Genomic DNA, 21785 nt, shown 5'->3' with positions numbered 1-21785 from the left:
CTCGGCCTGGCCTGACTCTGCCTGACTCAGCCCGGCAGGCACTCGAGGCACAGCGCTCGGCATCGTGCTGGGGGAAGCTGATGGCTCAGCCCAGCCCAGCCCAGCTTGCCGCTGGGGCTGGCCCAGTGCTGGGGAAGGCCAGGGGCTCGGCCTTGCCTGGCTGTCAGGGAAACTGGTGGCTTGGCCCGATTCTTGCGAGGGGGAGGGGGGCTCAGGGGTGGGGAGACCAGCAGCTCAGCTTGGTCCTTGGGTGGGGTGAGGTGGGATGAGTCGGGGGGGCTGGTGACAGAGGCTCAGCCCGATGTAGCTGGAGTGGGCGGGCCGGGCTTCTCTGGTCGTGGGGCCCCCTCAGAGTCAGGGCTTCTCCTTTTACAGGGTGGGAAGGGGTTTTGGAGCTCCAGTGTGTGTGGGGGGGCAGAGCCTTGGGCAGAAGGGGCGAGGCTGGCAGGCTTGTCTTCCCAAAATGGTGGTTCACCCACCACCCATCAGGACAGGGCCCAGAGCAGTCGCTCCGATTCGCCCTATGACTCTGATAGGCTTTGTCTGGCACAAGGACAGAGAAATGTTGAAAGATATCAACCAGGATAGAACTTTGGGATATTAAGAAAAATTACTTAGAAGGAGGATCCCAAATGATAGCACGGGCAGGTAATGAAATACAATCCTTGAAATGAACCAAACTTAAAATGCCTCCGATAAGAAAGTACTCTCCCCAATTTCAGTGCCAAGCGGAAAAACGGAGATTCCATCTCAAAGATTATATTTCCCTTCTGTTCTTAATATCAATACTTATGAGTTATTTTGCTGAGTCTATGCTCCCTAGTGAGACCTCACTAGAGAGAAGTATAAAAATATCGCTCGAGCCTACTGGGGTGTAATCAGAAAGGCCAAAGTACAATTGGAGTTGCAGCTAGCAAGGGATGTGAAGGGTAACAAGAAGGGTTTCTACAGGTATGTTAGCAACAAGAAGGTGGTCAGGGAAAGTGTGGGACCCTTCCTGAATGGGGGAGGCAACCTAGTGACTGATGGTTTGGAAAAAGCTGAAGTACTCAATGTTTTTTTTGCCTAAGTCTTCTCAGAAAAGGTCAACTCCCAGACCGCTGCACTGGGCAACACAGTATGGGGAGGAGGTCCAGCCCTCTGTGGTGAAAGAACAGGTTAAGGACTATTTAGAAAAGCTGGACATGCACAAGTCCATGGGGCCAGATGCAATGCATCCGAGGGCCCTGAGAGAATTGGCTGATGTGATTGCAGAGCCATTGGACATTATCTTTGAAAACTAATGGCTATTGGGGGAGGTCCTGGACGATTGGAAAAAGGAAAATATAGTGCCCATCTTTAAAAAAGGGGAGAATAATAATCCAGGGAACTACACCTCAGTCCTTGGAAAAATCATGGAGCAGGTCCTCAAGGAATCCATTCTGCAGCTCTTGTAGGAGAGGAAGGTGATCAGGAACAATCAGCATGAATTCACCAAGGGCAAGTCATGCTTGACCAGCCTGACTGCCTTCTGTGATGAAATAACTGGCTCTGTGGATATGGAGAAAGTGGTGGATGTGATATACCTTGACTTTAGCAAAGCTTTTGATACGGTCTCCCACAGTATTCTTGCCAGCAAGTTAAAGAAGTATGGATTGGATGAATGGCCTATCAGGTGGATAGAAAGCTGGCTAGATTGTCGGGCTCCACAGGTAGTGATCAATGGCTCCATGTCTAGTTGACCGCAGAGTGTCCCACAGGTCAGTCCTGGGGCTGGTTTTGTTCAACATCTTCATCAATGATCTGGATGGTGGGATGGATTGCACCCTCAGCAAGTTCGTGGATGACACGAAGCTGGGGAGAGAGGTAGATACACTGGAGGGTAGGGATACGGTCCAGAGTGACCTAGGCAAATTGGAGGATTGGGCCAAAAGAAATCTGACGAAGTTCAACAAGGACAAGTGCAGAGTCCTGCACTTAGGATGAAAGAATCCCATGCACTGCTACAGGCTGGGGACTGACTGGCGAAGCGGCAGTTCTGCAGAAAAGGACCTTGGAATTACAGTGGACGAGAAGCTGGATGTTAGTCAATTGTGTGCCCTTGTTGCCAGAAGGCTAATGGCATATTGGGTTGCATTAGTAGGAGCATTGCCAGCAGATCAAGGTGTGAAGCAAGGAGATTCTTTTCCCCAAGAATCAGGTAGGCACAAACAATACTGAAGGGGTTTATTCACTGTACCAGGAAAACTGAAAAACAGCTTCAAAAGTATGGTCCTACAGTGACCAATTAAATACATTTTTCTTACAATTTAATTTGTATTTATCTTGTACTTACAGAGACAAAGATTGTTTCAGAGAGAGAGAGACCATGATAATGACAGGAGCAGAACATACGCACAAAACTATTTGGATTATATCAATTATCTATGACCACCTTAAGGAGAAGGGGTCGGGTGAGGTGAGTGTTTACAGATATCCAGAGAGCTGTGGCAGAGGTTTGTACTGTTCTTTCTTACCAAGAGGTCGAGTTACTAGGTGAACATCTGATCATGTAAGTCTATCAAGTGTTTACAGCTGCCACTGTCCTTGGGCCTCTGGTATTTCTGCTTGTTAGTGTAAACAGTCAGAATGAGCTCTACCCTGACATCTGGTGGTGAGCGGTGGAAAAGGACTTCAGGGGCTGATCTTGGTTGCATGGGCACTCCCATGGAGGGACGACTTGCCCAAATGATCACGTTGGCTGCTGTGGGACCCCTAGTCCCTTTTTTATTGGAGCAGGAGTAATAAAGTGTTGTTATCCTGATTATGGGATCAAGGACATAGAACTGTACTTGGCATTTTATGAGAGGGACTCGCCCTCAACTAAGTAACACTTGCTAGGCAGGGACATGGGTTCCAGAATCCAGTGAACTGAGAGAGGCTGGGGACAGGTATGTGTACCTGGTAGTATGGGCCCCTTTGATGCTCTCCACTATACAATGACAAGCTAATTTTGACTCCATTAGGAGTCTTGTTACATGCTGCAGAGTTGAACTCACTGATTCCTAAGTCTAAGCATTAGACCTACTTTGGGCAAGTGGTTCTGAGTGTGCCAGCACTGGGGCTCCCCTGCTAACAGCTGAATTGACTAAAGAGCTAAAGTTAGTGAGAGCTGTGTTAAGTGGGGAGCTGAAGACATATTGGTGAGCGGCTAGCAGGATAGCTAGCGGAGAGGAGCAGCTGGTGGTGAAAACTGTAGCAGAACCCTGCTGAGAAATACGGCAATCAACCGTTGACCTGAGCAGTGGAGCATGTAAGCTGCCCTCCATACCTCCCCCCACTTCCACTCAGTCTGGGAGGTAAACTCTGCAGATGAACTTCTGAACTCTGGGGGCTGCACTGACCAAAGACAGAAACTGTGAGTGAGGCCTGGTCCACACTACACAGTTAAATCGATTTAAACAGCATTAAATCGATTTAACTCTGTACCCATCCACACTACAAGGCACTTAAATCGATTTTAAGGGCTCTTAAAATCGATTTCTGTACTCCTCCCCAACGAGAGGATTAACCCTAAAATCGATATTACTATATCGATTTAGGGTTAGTGTGGACGGAAATCAAAGTTATTGGTCTCATTCCTTTAATGTAGCTACCCAGAGTGCACCGCTCCGGAAATCGATGGTAGCCTAGGACCATGGACGCACACCACCGAATTAATGTGCCCTAGTGTGGATGCATAAAATCGATTTTATAATATCGGTTTTATAAAACCGGTTTTAGTAATTTCGATTTTATGCTGTAGTGTAGACGTAGCCTGAGGGTGACTGTGAGGTTACTGGACTTAAGGACACTGCCAAACTTACTTGGGGGTGGGGTTTTTGCCCATGGTTTGTGTTATGAATCCTGTTTTTTGGTGCTTCCCCAACATAATGCCACAACGTTTCCCTCCTTTATTAAAATGATCTTGCTACACTCAGACTCTGTGCCTGCGAGAGGGGAAGTATTGCCTCTTAGAGGCACCCAAGGGGGTGCTATATAATTGTCCCAGGTCACTGGGTGGGGAGTTGAGCGTTTTGCATTGTGTTATTGAAACGGAACCCCTAGATACTGAACCCGGCCCTTGTTGCTGGCCAATTCTGATGGGCAGAAGGGCTATATTAGTCACATGTGTTTGTCTCAGCTGCTAACTGAATTTTTAACTCTTGCCTAAAAAGAGGGCAGTGATTATTCCCCTCTATTCAGCAATGGTGAGGCCACATCTGGAGTACTGCATCCAGTTTTGGGCCCCCCACTACAGAAAGGATGTGGACAAATTGGAGAGAGTCCAGCGGAGGGGAACAAAAATGATTAGGGGGGCTGGGGCACATGACTTACAAGGAGTGGCTGAGGCAACTGGGTTTATTTAGGAGCGAAAAGGGGGGATTTGATAGGAGCCTTCAACTACCTGAAGGGGGGTTCCAAAGAGGATGGAGCTCAGCTGTTCTCAGTGGTGGCAGATGACAGAACAAGGAGCAATGGTCTCAAGTTGCAGTGGGGGAGGTTTAGGTTGGATATTAGGAAAACCTATTTCACTAGGAGGGTGGTGAAACACTGGAATGGGTTACCTAGGGAGGTGGTGGGATCTCCATCCTTAGAGGTTTTTAAGGCCCAGTTTGACAAAGCCCTGGCTGGGATGATTTAGTTGGGGATTGGTCCTGCTTTGAGCAGGGGGTTGGACTAGATACCTCCTGAGGGCTCTTCCAACCCTAATTGTCTATGATAGCCATATGTTAGATTTTAACTCCTTTATAAGTCCAAGCAAATTCACTTCAGAGAGGTTGAAATGAATTGTTTTAAGCCATTGCTTTTAATATTCTAACCCTGTCCCCTTTGGACCAATGTAGTCAAAGAGAAGTAACCACCCTCTTCAAAGCACCTCAGGAAAGTGCACCTGAGCAGCGTGAGCAATGCGGGAGATACTAAACAACTGAGAATTGATGATTGTAAGTAAACTTGCATTGTTCCCTGGTATAACTGCTGAACCACAACTCTAGTCTTGGAGCACTGCTTGTGGGACTGTATTGTGTGTATAGCACATCCAGGCAATTGTGTCGACATTTAAGGTTGAACTGCTTACTATGTATTAATGTGGTTCTGGGTGCATTAATAAATTGTTGGCTGGTTAAGAATAGGTGAGTATCCAGATTTGAGAAATCCTGCTCAGGTTAAAAAGTTGACTGAAAAGATACTAGCATCCCACTAGTCAGCTAATGTTCCCTGGACTTTGTGCAAAGGGGCTCTCCTGTTGGAGTCTATTGGAGTCTGCAACAGGTGCCACAGGGAGGCGGGCACTTTTCAAATCTCCCCAGATGTGGCCTTGGCAGTGGGTGGGTGGGTCCTCCTGGAACCCTGCTCTGTGGGCGGCAGTGACTGGGGAAGGGGAGGGGAGCAAGGGGACCTCACCCAGATGTCCCTATAGAGTGAAGGGCCCTTCCTCTCCTTGGGCATTCTGTGCCTCAAAGCAGCACCCTGGACCCCCATATTCACCATTGTCATATGATTATATGTTTCAGACAAAGCATGCCCTGTAAGAGATCTGCTGAAACCCATTGTTCTATCCAAATGTGTATATCATTAGTATGTATCAAGTTATGAGATTGTGCTGTATGGTTGTTCCTGAGAGATGTTGTAAGTTTATTAGGGACATACAAAGAAGGTGAACTACTCCCAGGGGGTCCTCCACGACCATTAATCAGCAGGGGAGCTGTAGTCAAGGGATTTATAATTCAATGACAGTTGAGCAAGCACCACACAATGGGGACTCCTCAACCACATGACTCAGTAGCACAAGACCACACCGGGGGATTGCTCAACCCAATGACTCAGTGAAGCCCACCAGGCCATATCTGGGCAAGCATCTCCTAGGCACATGGATAAGGCTAAGGATATAAAATAGGTAACAGTGGCAGCATGCCTTGGTCTCCTCTCCCACTTATGCTGGAAATAACTGGGACACTGAGAAGACTGGTCCAGGCTTCAGGGGGAAGTCTGTGTATTGTAACATCCAGTGGGGTGAAAACACTGCTTCATCTAAATACTGCCTACTGCAATAAGGTTTACAATTTAGGTTGTGTGCTTATTTTTATTGGAAACCATCTGTCCTTATGCCTATCACCTAAAAATCAATCTTTCTGCAGCTAATAATCCTGTTTTATATTTTACATAAAACACTGTGTTTTGCTTGAAGTGCTTGGGAAACCTCAGCTCAGATACAAAAGCTGCTGCGTATCCTCTCCACACTAAGGGAGGGGCGGACTGGATAATAAACTTACAGTGGTCAGGCCCTGCCCAGGGCAGGGCAGTACAGCTCAGGGGTGCAAGGTCGGGGAGCCAGGGGGAATTGGCTGATGCCTTTCACTGTGTGATTCATTAGAGGCTTTGGGTGCCTTCATGCAATCTAGCTGGTGTAGGGCTCCACCTGCTTTGGTGCTGAGTGATAATAGCAAAGCATCCTGAGAGACAGCCCAGGCTGGAGAGTTAAGATGGCAGAGTGGCACCCTACTTCCAGCTTGTACCCCAGGGATCCCATCATGGGGGGGGGTCAGCCCTTATAAAGCAGAAGCCCCTTTCCCTCCCTGGGGGAGGCAGCTCCTATAGAGCAGGGGTCACCTTCCCTTCCCAGGGTGTAGGTGTCTCTTTTCTCACCATAGCTGTGCCCCCTCAGAGAACCCTCTGTCTCTGCAGCACCCCACACTGGCCTTCTCCCCATCCCCCAGAGGGCAGGTGCTGGGCAGGGGGCACCAAGGGGCTGCCCTAGGGCCTGGAGATTGAAGTGCACAGAGCCGGTCCTTGGCCCTAGGCTGAGGAGTTACATACAGAGGGGGCATGTCTGGAGCATGGGCTGGAGGCTGGTACCAAGGCTAGTTCCCCAAGGCTGGAGATGGCCAACCAGCAGGGAGGAGCTGCCACCTCTAGGCTCCAACCCCAAGCTGTGCTAGGGTGGGAGGTGCCAGGCACCACGAAGGTGGAGAGGCTGGATGGAGCCAGCCCTGACCTGGGGAACAAAGTAGATCAAGCAGAGAAAGGCCCTGTCATGAACATACAGCTCAGGGAAGCATAAAATCCTCCTTTACCTGTAAAGGGTTAAGAAGCTCAAATAACCGGTTGGCACAGGACCAAAAGGACCAATAAGGGGAGAAGATACTTTCAAATCTGTGGGAGAAGGTTTTTGCTTTGAGCTCTGTGTTGTTGTTCTCTCGAAGAAAAAAAATAATAAAAAAAAAATCACGTAATCCAGCTCCTACTAAAATGATGCATCTAATATTACAGGAATAGTAATAGCAAGAAAATGCATTAGATTCTCTTTTGTTTTAGCTTGCGAATTTTCTCTATGCTAAAAGGGAGGTTTATTCCTGGTTGGTTTTTTTTTTTTTTAATACTTTAAAGTTTTGCCTAGAGGGGAATCCTCTGTCTTTTAAATCTTACTACCCTGGGCTTGGAGCAGTCCTTTGGAAGTCAGATGGCCTTCGTTCACGTGCTCGAGACAAGCTGACCAATCTCCCTTCCTCACTCTGCTCCATGGCTTCACCCTGTGTGGTGGGTTCCTGGCCACCCTGAGGGCCATGTCTGGGAACACAGGGGGCTAGGCCAGGAGCTCATGGTGCTGTGCTCACTACAGTGCCATGAAGACCTCTGCTCTAGCCCCCTCAGAGCTAGCTGGGAGAAGCAAGCACTGCTCCCAGCTGTCTGAGGCTTAATGGATTGGAGCTCCCCAGAGTCACGTGGCAGCACCGTCCCTGGAGCTTAGCCCCTGGGGACAAGATGCTCTGTCATGCTTTCCCCAGCCAGGAGGCCCAGAAAGGCCCCATCACCGGAGAGCTGAAAAGGCTGGTTCACTTTCTGTAGCAAGCTCTTGAGTATTTAAAAGGGCCTGGTTCCTCACCTCATTTCTCACCTGCCTGTGGATCTGTGGCAGATGATGGCAGCAGTTGAATGGTTACCAAATGCACCTGGCAGATGGTTGCAGAAGGCACCAGAGGCATCTTGCCATAAGGGGCCTACTAGAGGGAATAATGAGGAAATGGCATAGAACCATCACAGACCTGCATGGAGAGAAGGTGGAGCATTGCGAGGCTCATCATGGTACAGCTGGAGAAGGATGATAAGTCTAAGAAGCAGGTTCCAGACTCAAACGGGGCTAGAAGGAGGTGTGGGAACAGCAGAGGGAGCAGCTGGAGTTGGCAGCAAGGCGTCCACAAGATCCAGCTACCCATCCAAAAGGGTGTCTTCATGACCTGGTTCCCTGTCCATAGATCTGACGCGGATGGAGTTGGAGCTGAGAGCAAAGGAGCCACAGCTGGAGCAACAAAGGCTAGAGGATAGTGAGAGGCAGCGAAAGCACGAGGCAGAACAGCAGGAGAAGCAGCGTAACCATGAATGGGAGATGGAGGAGTGGAGAGGCATGAGGACTCACCAAGGGGTAAGTAGGGAAAGACTCTGAGATGCCAATCCTGCAGGGAACCTAGGCTCCAAATCATTGCCCCAGTTTAAGGAGGGAGGGGATATAGATGCCTGCTTCACTGCCTTTGAGAAGGCTTAGCAGTGCTGATCCACAGGTTTGTCTTACCACCCCCGCCCCACTCAGTCCCAAAGCTAGAGAACCGTACAGCCAGATGGAAGGTATGGAGACTGGGGATTATGAACTGTTCATACGAGCTTTGCTGCTTAAGTTTGAACTGATGCCTGACATGTATAGGAAAAGATTTTGGGGTCTCCAAAACACCCTGGGGGTGACCTACATGGAAGTCACCATACGGATGGGAGACTATCTTCGCAAATTGGGTAAGGGTGCAGGGGTCACTATGCTGGATGATTTGTACAACCTGGATGGGTTGGAGCAGCTGTGTGAGATCCATTCAGCAAGGGAAGGAAAATGGTGGGTGTGGGCCAGGGGGGAAGAGAGCGAGGTGGCATTGAAAAAGAGGAAGCCGTGGCAGGGCACTGCAGTCCAGAGACTGGGGTGGAGGCAGAAGGTAGTAATCTTGGTTGAAGAGGTAGGTGGAATAAAGCTTCCAACAGCCCCCTTTCCCTCCCCTGCAGGAGTGCCAAGACTGGAACAAATGCTTCAGAAATAGTCTCAGCACATCTGCATGCTCCAATTTCTTCCTTCTGAAAAATGCAGCCTCCTTCCTCTGCACACCCAGCACTCTCATAATAATATGATTAATGAGCAGAGCTTCCCTGGCTGCAAGGTAGAATCTACACAGCAGGAGGCTAGGCCTCTTATAACGTAATTGGGGTTCACAGCTCTACCCCAGGCGAATGATGAGTTCAACTCTCTGCTTCCTGCTCCCATCATTACTGATGCCCAGAAAGTTAGGAAAGAGTAGATCCCTGGGGCTTTCACTTAGTTATAGCTGGACTTCTTCTGACTATGAAAGGACACGCTGAGAGAGGCCAGCTCAGTGGCACAGTGGGTCCGTGACTCACAGAGTATCATCACCCCACACAGCCAGAGAGATGAGACAGGATGGGATTGGGAAGCTCACAGCTGCTTTGCTGGGATCCCAGTATTTCCCTTCATTCACTGATGTTGTGAGGAAGGGGTTAAAGCCTCTATACTTGTGCAGGGGCCTCTCGGGAGCTACATGTCCTCAGAGCCCTGGGGATCTGAGACACTCAGCTTGTTCTTTTGTTCCGTCTGCCCGCAGGAGAGAAAACAAGATGTCAATCATTTCTTAAGAAAGAAATGTATGTTGGCCTGGCAGCCAGAACACCTGCGATCAGTTTCTGACTATCAGATTTCCTGTGCGACCTTATGTAAATCCATTTCTTAATAATTGGGTGTGTGATGAAGTGGGGACTTTCCCTTGTTATGTTGTATGTGAATCTTACTGTTTTGCATGAAAGCTGTGTGTGCCTCAGTTTCCCTGTGTATTGCACCAATGTCTAGGTGATGGGAAAAAGCATGTATGACTTTTGTGAGGATTATTCCAGCTGCCTGCATGTTTGCTGTGGCCACCACTACATAACCTGAGACCCAGGAGGGGGACACGATTAGGTGACTCTTGCAAACGCCAGAGGAGCAGCAACGGGCAGGGCAGGGGTGAGGCAATTGGAAGCAAGTCAGTCTCAGCTGGCTTGGGGCCTTGGGCTCCCCTGCCCCACAAGATGGACTTGGTTGAAAGTCACCAATTTCTGTGCTAACAAGTTCTGTTCTATACTGTATTCCTGGTGACTAATAAACCTGTTTTACCAGCTGGCTGAGAGTCACTGCTGACTGTGGAGTTGAGGTGCAGGGTTCCCCAAGAGCCCTGTCTGGGCAGACTCACTGCAGGAAGCACACGGTGGGGCAGGGGATGCTGAATGCTCCTGGTCAGACCCAGGAAGGTCATAGCTGCTCAGAGAGAGGAGGCTCCCCCAGAGTCCTGACTGGCTTCGTAGGCAGTAGTTCCAGAGCACTGCTCCGGTGACTCTGTGACAGAGTGTGAACGGGCACTCTGAGGAAGTATGATTAGCCCCACTGACATGGGAAGGACAGACTCCCGCACAGATTATGGGGAGAGCGGACACTGGCCAAAGGAGCCAGGCAAGAGCCTTGAGTTTAAGCTGACCCAGCCAGCCCAGAGAGTAAACAGCAGCTAATACCTGAGCCTTCCCCAGCAAGCCAATGTTCCTGTAATTCTCCTGCACGACATCGCTGTACAGCTCCCTCTGCGACTCAAAGCAGAATCCACTCTGCTGGGGTGAAATACAAGGCCACCTCTTCAAATGTCACTGGCACTTGGCGCAAGCAGCATCCCCCCACTTAACACCTGCCACTGCTGGGTCTGCCAGCCCCCCCACCTAGTCACAGACCAAGAACAGGGGCAGAGGTGTCATTAACTGATTCAACAGTGACAAAGACAGAAGCTGAAAACTGCCTTGGAGACAGACACCCCACTCACCTCCCATGTTCGTAACTGGGACTGATGTTTCCAAGGCTGCAGGTGGATTAGCTGGAAATCCTCTGACAGGGCCACAGCCTCCTCACCGCTCTCTGGGCCACCCTGCTGCACCCAGCTCTGCATTTCCTCAGGCAGGAGGCTCAGGAACTGCTCAAGAACCAGAAGCTCCAACATCTGCTCCTTGGTGAGAGTCTCTGGCTGTAGGCAGCGATGGGAAAGTTTCCACAGGTGGCCATAAATCTCCCATGGCCCCTCAGCCTCCTGGTAGCAGAAGGCTCTGAAGCGCTGGCGCTGCATCTCCGTGTCATAGCGGCGCAAGATGGTTTCCCTCACCTTGGCACTGTCACCAGCCTTCCTGGCATCCCACGCCCACTGCCGCTCAGTCATGGTCTGTGACAGCACCAGCAAACTTGGGAACTCCCCTGCCATCCAGCACTGCCCTGCCATGGGACCTCTCTCTGCTTGATTCACTTTGTTCCCCAGGTCAGGACTGGCTCCATCCGGCCTCTCCAGCTTCACGGTGCCTGGCACCTCCTGCGCTGGCACAGCTTGAGAGTGGAGCCCCAAGGCAGCAGCTCCTCCCTGCTGGTTGGCCATCTCCAGCCTTGGGGGACTGGCCTTGGTACCAGCCTCCAGCCCACACTTCGTATGTAACTCCCCAGCCTGAGGCCAAAGGCCAACTGTGCACCTTTCAGTCTCCACGCCCTAGGGCAGCCCCTTGCCCAGCACCTGCCCTTCTGGGGGATGGGGAGAAGGCCCAGCGTGGGGTGCTGCAGAGACAAAGGTCCTGGGCTCAGCCAGCAGGTTCTCCTGTGCAGGGGCATGTCTACAGCAAGAGGAGCCAACAGAGCAAGAAGAGAAATGGAGAGAAGCAGAAGACAAGAACCTTCAGCTATTCCCCTTTCCAGAGTCTGGTAACCCCAGCTCCATGCCCATCCCCCACTTACTCATCCCCTCCTGCTCCCTGCCCACAACCAGCCCCTCCAGGCCCCTGCCCACAACTGTCCCCTCCAGCCCCCTAGCCATCCCCTGCAGCCCCCTGCCCAAAACCATCCCCTCCAGCCCCCAACCGTCTCCTCCAGCTCCCTGCCCACAACCGTCCCCTCCAGCCCCCTACCCACAACCGTCCCCTCCAGCCCCCTGCCCATAACCGTCCCCTCCAGCCCCCTAGCCATCACCTCCAGGCCCCTGCCCACAACCATCTCCCTACCCACAACCGTCCCCTCCAGCCCCCTAACCACAACCGTCCCCTCCAGCCCCCTAACCACAACCGTTCCCTCCAGCCCCCTAACCGTCCCCTCCAGCCCCCTGCCCCCAACCATCCCCTCCAGCCTCCTACCCACAACCATCCCCTCGCCCCCTGCCCATAACCGTCCCCTCCAGCCCCCAACCATCCCCTCGCCCCCTGCCCAGCCCCAGCCCCAGCTCCAGCTCCGCTCAGGGCCGCACCTCCCGCAGCTGCGCAAGGGAGCGAGTTGCCCCCGAACCCGCCTACCCAGGACGCTCCCGGGTTTAGGCCCAAATGCCCCACCCATGGGCGGGGCCTGCAACCTGGCGTGGGCGGGGTTTGTGAGAACAATGCCGTCAGTGTTGTTGAGGGAGAGGCTGACGGACAGGCCGCCAGGCCAATAGCTGCCACCTGCCTTTCAGTACTGTCCAACCAATCGCTATTGTCCATCCCTGAGGGACACGCAGCCTGACCAATCGCACCTCCCACAGAAGCAGCAGGGGCGGAGACGGGCGCTGGGACTCGATTCCCAAATCCCACCTCTCAGAACCGGGGCAGCAGGTGGGTGGGGCTGGTCGGTCTTCGCTTGGGGGTGGGAGCGAGTAGGGCGTGGAAGGCTGGGCCCAGCATCCCCTATGAGGGGGGGTGCCCCTATGGAGTGTGCGGGGGGGCTCTCCTCTCCCGGGGTGCTGGGGGGCACCCCTATAGAGTGGGGGGCTTCTCCTCTAGGGCAGCCCCTATGGGGTGGGCTCTCCTCTCCCGGGGTGCTGGGAGCACCCCATAGAGTGTGGGGGGCCTCTCCTCTAGGGCAGCCCCTGGGGGAGCTCTCCTCTCCTGGGGTGCTGGGGGGCAGCCCCATAGAGTGGAGGGGGCTTCTCCTCTAGGGCAGCCCCTATGGGGTGGGCTCTCTTCTCCTGGGGTGCTGGGGGGCAGCCCCATAGAGTGGGGGGGGCTTCTCCTCTAGGGCAGCCCCTATGGGGGGACTCTTTACCTCCCAGGGCACTGGGGGGCAGCCTCAATAGAATGTGGGGAGGCTTCTCATCTAGGGCAGCCCCTATCGAGGGGGCTCTTTACCTCCCAGGGTGCTGGGGGGCACCCCTATAGAGTGAGGGGGGCTTCTCCTCTAGGGCAGCCCCTATGGGGGGCTTTTTCCTCTCCTGGGGTGCTGGGGGTACCCCTATAGAGTGTAGGGGGGCTTCTCCTCTAAGGCAGCCCCTATTGGGGGGCTCTTTACCTTGGGGTGATGGGGGGCAGCCCCTATAGAGTGGGGGGGCTTCTCCTCTAGGGCATCCCCTATGGGGGGGCTCTTTATCTCCTGGAGCGCTGAGGGGAAGCCCCTATGGAGTGTGGGAGGGCTCCTCTTCTAAGAGCAGCCCCTATGGGGGGTTCTCTTTACCTCGCGGGGCACTGGGGGGCAGCCGCTATAGAGTGTGTGTGGGGTTTCTCTAGGGCTGACCCCTATGGGGGGCACTCTTTATCTCCTGGGGTGCTAGGAGGCAGCCCCTATAGAGTGGGGAGCCTCCCTCTGCAGTGCCCACCCCTGACCCCTGTACCTTCTCCCTGTCCCCAGAGGGGCAGGCACTGGGCAAGGGGCTGCCCTAGGGCCTGAAGACTGAATCGTGCACAGCTGGCATTTGGCCCCAAGCTGGGGAGTTACATACAGGGTATGTCTACACTACGGGATTATTCCGATTTTACATAAACCGGTTTTGTAAAACAGATTGTATAAAGTCAAGTGCACGCGGCCACACTAAGCACATTATTTCGGCGGTGTGCGTCCATGTACCGAAGCTAGCGTCGATTTCTGGAGAGTTGCACTGTGGGTAGCTATCCCATAGTTATCCCATAGTGTTGCCAACACAGAGGGTGCCCGAGGCATGCAACAGTGGTTTGTTGCCCAGAGTGCGAAGCGCCAGTGAACATACACCAGGGTGGAGAAGCAAGCAAAGTTTATTTGAGATCTCAAAGCGGTGCAAGGAGACGAACGCCTCAAATCATGCACCACTACACAAGCGGCTTTTCCCTTTTTATAAGTTTTTTTCTCTTTCTTCTTTCTTCCCCCCCCCCGACCCTTCCTCCCCCTGTAGCAGTTACGTAAGCGCAGGTGCATTAAGTAATCTTGGCCGTGGCAGCTCGTTAGTAAGTTTTCCTTCTGCAAGTTTTCTTGTCCTTCTGCTAAAGGTGCACAAGCCTTATCACCACTGCTTTAGCCCGGTTTTAGCTGTGCTGCAACTGATCACTTACTGTTACACATTTAATTTCACAGCTGCTAGCTTTCTAGATCAAGTAGAGTTCAACATGGAGGAGCTTTGGTTCACTAAGGCCTAGATTTATGCCTAGTGACACCAACAACTCCCTCCTTTGAGAATACTCAACAAACTTTTGGCTGAGTTTTCTCATACTTTGAGGACAAAAAGCAATTAAGCTCTAGGGAGCTGGAGTCATTAATGAGGGAGTATAGCAGGATTTCCTGGGGAACGGGAGGTATAAGTTCTACGTAGGAGTGCTTTACAGCAAGCAAACAAAAGGAGAGTAACGATACACAACACCACACCAGTGAGCAGGAGGCGAAAAATGCCTCCCCCTAGTCCCCCCAGGTTGGGTAACCAGTCCCAGAGGGAATCAGAAATAGTGGGTTCAAATTCAAAGGCACAGTAGATCTGTCAGTGGACAAGGGAGAGGTTACTAGCACTTCACCTTGTACTTTTTCCCTACTGTCCAGAAGGCACAGTGGAGCTAGAAGGAGAAGTAGGCTAAGCATCAATAGGAGAATTCTCCCGAGGTGGAGGAGTCTTTTTGCAGTGAGAATCATGGGTCCAAGCAGTCAGCCTTTGGCACTTCACAGCAGTGTTGGTAGTCAGCAGGGCTTAATAAGGGCCTTTTTAGCATGGAGCCAAAGCAGTCTTTCGTTGGTGGACCTTTACATAATCCAGTTTCCTGGTTCCAAGGAGTGGCAGGGCTGCTAGGGTCTTTGGGTAGCGCTTCCTTACCTGTGAGGAAAGAAACCTAACACATTTCATTAGTGCCTGGCAGTGTTTTGCAAACCTTATAGCTGCATGGGCAAATTCAAGCCCTCCTTTTCCTGGTTGTTAGCCAAGTCTTAACTGTGAGCAGTGTCCTTGAATGGAGTCAGTGTCTTATCTATAGCCTGTGCTTGCTAGCTAATTATTTTTTTTCCATTAACTCATTCTGTTCTTTGTCCTTTTTCCCTTCTTGGCTTCTTTTAACCTGCAAAGGAAAAAGACGGTTACTCACCTTTGTAACTGTTGTTCTTCGAGATGTGTTGCTCATATCCATTCCAGTTAGGTGTGCGCGCCGCGCGTGCACGTCTGCCGGAAACTTTTTACCCTAGCAACTCCAGTGGGCCGGCAGGTCGCCCCCTAGAGTGGCGCCACCATGACACCAGATATATACCCCTGCCGGCCCGCCCGCTCCTCAGTTCCTTCTTGCCGGCTACTCCGACAGTGGGGAAGGAGGGCGGGTGTGGAATGGATATGAGCAACACATCTCGAAGAACAACAGTTACAACGGTGAGTAACCGTCTTTTCTTCTTCGAGTGCTTGCTCATATCCATTCCAGTTAGATGATTCCCAAGCCTTACCTAGGCGGTGGGGTCGGAGTGAGAGGTCGCAGCCTGGAGCACTGCAGATCCAAAAGCAGCATCATCTCTGGACTGCTGGACCAGGGCATAATGCGAAGCAAATGTATGAACAGATGACCAGGTCGCTGCCCTACAGATTTCTTGAATGGGCACTCGGGCAAGGAAGGCCAGCGAGGATGCCTGTGCTCTGGTAGAGTGAGCAGTCACACGGCCCGACGGAAGTTGGGCCAAGTCGTAGCAGGTCCTGATGCAGGACGTAACCCATGACGATAACCTCTGAGAGGAGATCGGCAGCCCCTTGACCCTGTCCGCCACTGCCACGAATAACTGAGGGGACCTGCAGAAGGGTTTTGTCCTGTCCATGTAAAAGGCTAGTGCCCGTCGGACATCTAGCGAGTGGAGCTGCTGCTCCCTGCGGGACGAATGGGGCTTAGGGAAGAAAACTGGGAGGAAAATCTCTTGGTTGACATGGAAAGCTGAGACCACCTTAGGAAGGAAAGCAGGGTGCGGCCTCAGCTGTACCTTATCCTTGTGGAAGACCGTATACGGTGGGTCCACCGTGAGGGCCCTCAGCTCTGACACCCTTCTAGCTGAGGTAATGGCCACAAGGAAGGCGGTTTTCCATGAGAGGTAAAGCAGGGAGCAGGTAGCTAATGGCTCGAAAGGAGGGGCCATGAGCCGGGACAGGACCAGGTTGAGGTCCCATGAGGGGGCCGGAGGACGAATTTGGGGATAGAGCCTCTCCAGCCCCTTCAGGAATCTCGCCACCATGGGGTGAGAGAAAACAGAACAGCCGTCCACGCCAGGATGAAAAGCGGAGATGGCAGCGAGGTGAACTCGTAGGGACGACAATGACAGCCCCTGGGTCTTAAGGGACCAGACGTAGTCCAGAAGAGTGGTGACGGGAACCTCCATAGGACGAAGAGCTTTCTCTGCACACCAGCAGGAGAAGCGCTTCCACTTGGCTGTATAAGTCGCTCTGGTGGAAGGCTTTCTGCTGCCCAAGAGAACCTCGCGGACCGGGGTGGAGCACCGCAGCTCAGGGTCAGTCAACCATGGAGGAGCCACGCCGTGAGGTGGAGCGACGGAAGCTCCGTGTGACGGAGCCTGCCGTGGTCCTGCGTGATGAGATCCCGATGAAGAGGTAGGGTAACAGGGTTGGTCACTCAGAGGTCCAACAACACGGGGTACCAGTGCTGTCTGGCCCATGCCGGAGCTATGAGAATCAATTGGGCTTTGTCCCTGCGCACCTTGATTAGAACTCTGTGAATCAGGGGAATGGGCGGGAAAGCATAATGGAGGTGTGTTGTCCAAGGGATCAGGAATGCATCCGCGAGAGACCCGGGCTCCCGACCCTGGAAGGAGCAGAATGTTCGACACTTCCTGTTCACCCGGGATGCAAAGAGGTCTATCCGGGGACAACCCCACCTCTGGAAGAGTGAGAGGGCGACATCCGGACGGAGGGACCACTCGTGTGAGAGGAAGGATCTGCTCAGCCGATCCGTGAGGGTATTCCGCACTCCGGGAAGGTAGGAGGCGGACAGGTGAATAGAATGGGCTATGCAGAACTCCCAGAGACGTGTCGCCTCCAGACAGAGGGGAGAGGATCTGGTGCCGCCCTGCTTGTAGATGTAGAACATGGTCGTCGTGTTGTCGGTGAATACCGCAACACAACGACCGTGGAGGAGATGGACAAATGCTTGACAAGCAAGGCGGACCGCTCTCAACTCCCGTACGTTGATGTGGAGGTTGATCTCTTGCGGGGTCCACAAGCCCTGAGTTCTCTGAGTGCCGCAGTGGGCTCCCCAGCCCAGGTCGGAAGCGTCCGTGGTTAGGGATGCGGAAGGTTGGGGCGGATGGAACGGGAGCCCCGCACATACTACGGATCGGTCCAGCCACCAGTGTAGAGAGTCCAGCACCGCCTGAGGGACGGTGACGACTGTATCCAATGACCGTCTGGTCGGTCGATATTGAGTAATCAACCATGTTTGAAGAGGTCTCATGCGGAGACGGGCGTGGGCTGTTACAAACGTGCAGGCCGCCATGTGGCCTAATAGGGCCAGACACCTTCGGATTGAGGTCAGCGGGGCCGCTCGCAACCAGAGAATAATGTCTGACAATGACCGGAACCTGGGCAGGGGTAACAAGGCCCTGGCGAGGGTAGAGTCTAGCACAGCTCCGATAAACTCTATCCGCTGCGTGGGGAGTAGAGTAGACTTGTCGGCATTGATTACGAGGCCCAAAGCAGCAAAGAGGGTGCTGATCCTGGTGTCGTGATCTCTGACCTGTTGCTCCGACGTACCCCAGATCAGCTAGTCGTCCAGGTAGGGGAAGACGTGGATATGGCATCGTCTGAGGTGAGCGACGACTACTGCCTTACATTTTGTAAATACTCGTGGGGCCGTAGAGAGGCCAAATGGGAGGACCGCAAATTGATAGTGCTGGCGGTCGGCCACAAAGCGGAGAAAACGCCTGTGATGGGGGGTGATAGCAATGTGAAAATAGGCGTCCTGCATATCGAGGGCGGAGTACCAGTCTCCGGCATCCAGGGACGGGATGATAGTTCCAAGGGACACCATGCGGAACTTCAACTTCACGATGTACTTGTTGAGTTCCCGCAGGTCGAGGATGGGCCTGAGACCGCCCTTGGATTTGGGGATCAGGAAATAGCGAGAGTAAAACCCCTTGCCCTTCTCGTTCTCTGGAACCACCTCTATGGCTCCTTTGGCCAGGAGCGCGTGCACCTCCTGACAGAGGAATTGCTCGTAAGAGGGGTCCCTGAAGAGGGACGGGGAAGGAGGGTGGGAGGGCGGGGGTGAGGAAAACTGCAGGCGATAACCGTCCTGTATCATGCGTAGGACCTAGTGGTCCGATGTTATTTGGGACCACGCTGGGAGGAAAAAGGAAAGGTGGTTGGAAAACTGCGGGAAAGGATCCGTAGGGGAAACTGGTACTGCGCCCTCGGGCGCACCTTCAAAATGAAGGCTTAGGCCCTGGGGGGGCCTTAGCGGAGCCCTGGCTTTGTCCCGCCTGACCTCCCGACTGCCTGCGGCGGTTGTTCCTGCCCCGGCGTCGCGAGGGGTCCTGTCTCGGGTGGAACGGGGGGTATGGGCGCCGCTGCTGCTGCTGGTTTTGTTGCCCGAAGGACCTGCGTTGGGTTGCCGGAGTATGCATTCCGAGCGACTTTATGATGACCCTATTATCTTTTAGGTCCTTCAGCCTAGGGTCAGTCTTGTCCGAGAACAGACCCTGGCCTTCGAAGGGGAGGTCCTGGATCGTGTGCTGGAGCTCCGGCGGAAGGCCGGAGACCTGCAGCCACGAGAGGCGCCGCATGGTGAGCCCGGAAGCCAGGGTTCGCGCAGCCGAGTCAGCGGCATCAAGGGAGGCCTGGAGTGATGTTCTCGCCACCTTCTTGCCCTCGTCCAGGATGGTAGAAAACTCCTGGCGTGCGTCTTGTGGCAAGAGTTCCGCAAACTTCTCCGTCGCTACCCAGGTGTTAAAGGAGTAGCGGCTGAGGAGGGCCTGCTGGTTGGATACGCGGAGCTGTAGAGCCCCTGCCGAATAGACCTTGCGGCCCAAAAGGTCCATGCGCCTGGCCTCCTTTGACTTAGGCGCCGGGGTCTCCTGTCCGTGGCGCTCCCTGTCGTTCACCGACTGGACCACCAATGAGCAGGGAGTCGGGTGAACGTACAAATATTCATACCCTTTAGATGGGGCCATGTATTTCCGCTCCACCCCCCGAGCGGTCGGGGAAATGGAGGCCGGTGACTGCCAGATGGTATTGGCATTATTTTGTATAGTCTTTATGAAAGGCAAGGCAACCCTGGTTGGCGCATCGGCTGCCAGGATGCTCACCACTGGGTCCTCCACTTCCTCTACCTCCTCCGCCTGTAGGTTTAGATTTTGAGCCACTCGGCGGAGGAGATCCTGGTGTGCCCTTAAATCCAATGGCGGGGGGCTGGAGGAAGAGGTACCGGCCACCGCCTCATCCGGGGATGAAGATGAGGAGATTCCGGGCAACAGAGTATCAACGGGGGGTTGTGAAAGGGGCTGCACCTCGGTATCCTGAGGGAGCTCCGGGTCCCGGGAAGCGTCCTCCGTTTGCGGAGAGAGGGGTGGCCTGGACACCGTAGCCTCCAGTGGTCTACGCTCCGCCAATGGACGGGGGATGATGTGATGAGGACCTTGTGCCTGGGCGTATGCCCACGGGGTCCAGAATCCCCACTGTGGATGTCCTCGATCTTGCTCCGGGAAGCGGTTTTCGTGCCTGTCGAGTGTCTTGTCATAGGCACTATCATCGAGGGAGGAGACGGAGGGCTCCATAGCAGGCCAGGGAGGCGCTGAGCTGGAATGGTACAGCGCCGCTGGTGCCGCGAGTGATGTTCCCCTCGGTGCCGAGGCTCGGTGCCGTGACTCATACCGGGACCGGGACCGGGACCGGGACCGAGAGCGGCGTGATGACCTGCGCCGAGATCTCGATCTAGAGCGGGAGCGATGTCGATGTCTAGAGCGGGATCGCGACCTTCTGGAGGCCCGGTGCCGAGACAGCAATGGAGACCGGGACCTACTACCAGCACGGTGCCAGGAGGTCGACCGGGTTCGGGACCTGCCACCGGTTTGGTGCCGGGAGGTCGACCGCGGTGCCGAACGCCGAGGCGAATGACTCCTGGAGGCTCGGTGCCAATGGTGTGATGAGGCAGATCGGGACTGGCCAGATGGTGATCGGTGCCGCGAGTACGACCAGCACCATCTGGGCGACCGGTGCCGGGACTCCGAGCGGTGCCCCGAGCGTGAGCGGTCGCGCCTTCGGGGTGATCGGCGTCAGGACGCGGGAGAGGACGGACGAAGCATCGGCTTGCCCTTGGATACGATGCGTCCCGTAGGTGGCAGCTGTGGTTGAGTTGGCTCCGTGACAGCAATCAAGTCCCGAGCCGAGGCGAAAGTCTCTGGCGTTGACGGGACCCTTAGCTTGACCCCTGATCGTATTGGGGAGCTAGGAGGAGCTGGACTCAACGGACCCTCCGGGCCCGGAGTCAACAGTCCTGCAGGCGGTGCCACGGCTAAGGTAGGAGCCGGGCGGTCCACTCGGGTCTGCCTGGGTGTGGAGACAGACGTCGAGGGATGTAGGTCTGTCCCCGGTGCCGGAGATGGTCGGTGCCAGGGAGTCTTGCTGCTGCCGGCGCGGTCCGGTGCCGGAGCCGAAGCGGTGGACTGCGCTGCTGGTGCCGGAGAGAGAGCCACTTCCATGAGGAGGGCGCGGAGACGTTGGTCTCTCTCCTTTTTAGTGCATGGCTTAAAGGCCTTACAAATGCGGCACTTGTCACTAATGTGCGATTCCCCCAGGCACTTCAGGCACGCGTCGTGGGGGTCCCTTGTAGGCATCAGCTTCTTGCAAGTCGAGCATTGTTTAAACCCTGGCGAGCCAGGCATGGGCCCGGTGCCGGGTGCTGGGGAGGGCAACAGCCCACCCACAGGCAACGTTCAATAACTATTTACAAAAACTTAACTAACTACAACTATACTGAAAAGGTAACTATAACTAACTGAGAAAAAAGGTTTTAGAAGCTAAACGACGAGGAGAGCTAGGGACGTGGAGGTCAGCGAACCGCACTCCACAGTTCCAGCAACCGACACGGCGGTAAGAAGGAACTGAGGAGCGGGTGGGCCGGCAGGGGTATATATCTGGTGTCATGGTGGCGCCACTCTAGGGGGCGACCTGCCAGCCCACTGGAGTTGCTAGGGTAAAAAGTTTCCGGCAGACGTGCACGCACGGCACGCACACCTAACTGGAATGGATATGAGCAAGCACTCGAAGAAGAACTTCCGCTTTTCTCTTATACACCTTTTTCCCAACAATGAACACATAAACATTGTCATTATACACTACATTAGTCTTATTATTCAATATATGCCACACATACCCTTTTACTAAAATAACCTTATTACAGAACTTTGGAGCAACAAGCCAGGACAAGCACACTCACTTTGAGGAGTTCATTCAATTCAACCTCTAGTCCAATAGCTTCCCACCATCCCCAGTCCCCTGGCTAGAAATCTGAGGTAGCCAGAA

The 21785-nt window shown here is 53.7% G+C and overlaps 1 protein-coding gene across 1 annotated transcript; it reads right to left on the bottom strand.

Moving 5' to 3' along the window:
• Nucleotides 1-10829: 10829 nt before the first annotated feature.
• Nucleotides 10830-11483, bottom strand: LOC115640130 (zinc finger protein 213-like). Its single transcript, XM_030542981.1, has one exon. The coding sequence runs from the start codon at nt 11481-11483 to the stop codon at nt 10830-10832; it is 654 nt and encodes a 217-aa protein (XP_030398841.1).
• Nucleotides 11484-21785: the final 10302 nt, after the last annotated feature.

The sequence above is a fragment of the Gopherus evgoodei genome, unplaced genomic scaffold, assembly GCF_007399415.2.
Source record: "Gopherus evgoodei ecotype Sinaloan lineage unplaced genomic scaffold, rGopEvg1_v1.p scaffold_208_arrow_ctg1, whole genome shotgun sequence".
NCBI lineage: Eukaryota > Metazoa > Chordata > Testudines > Testudinidae > Gopherus > Gopherus evgoodei.
This window is presented reverse-complemented; position numbering and strand designations above follow the sequence as displayed.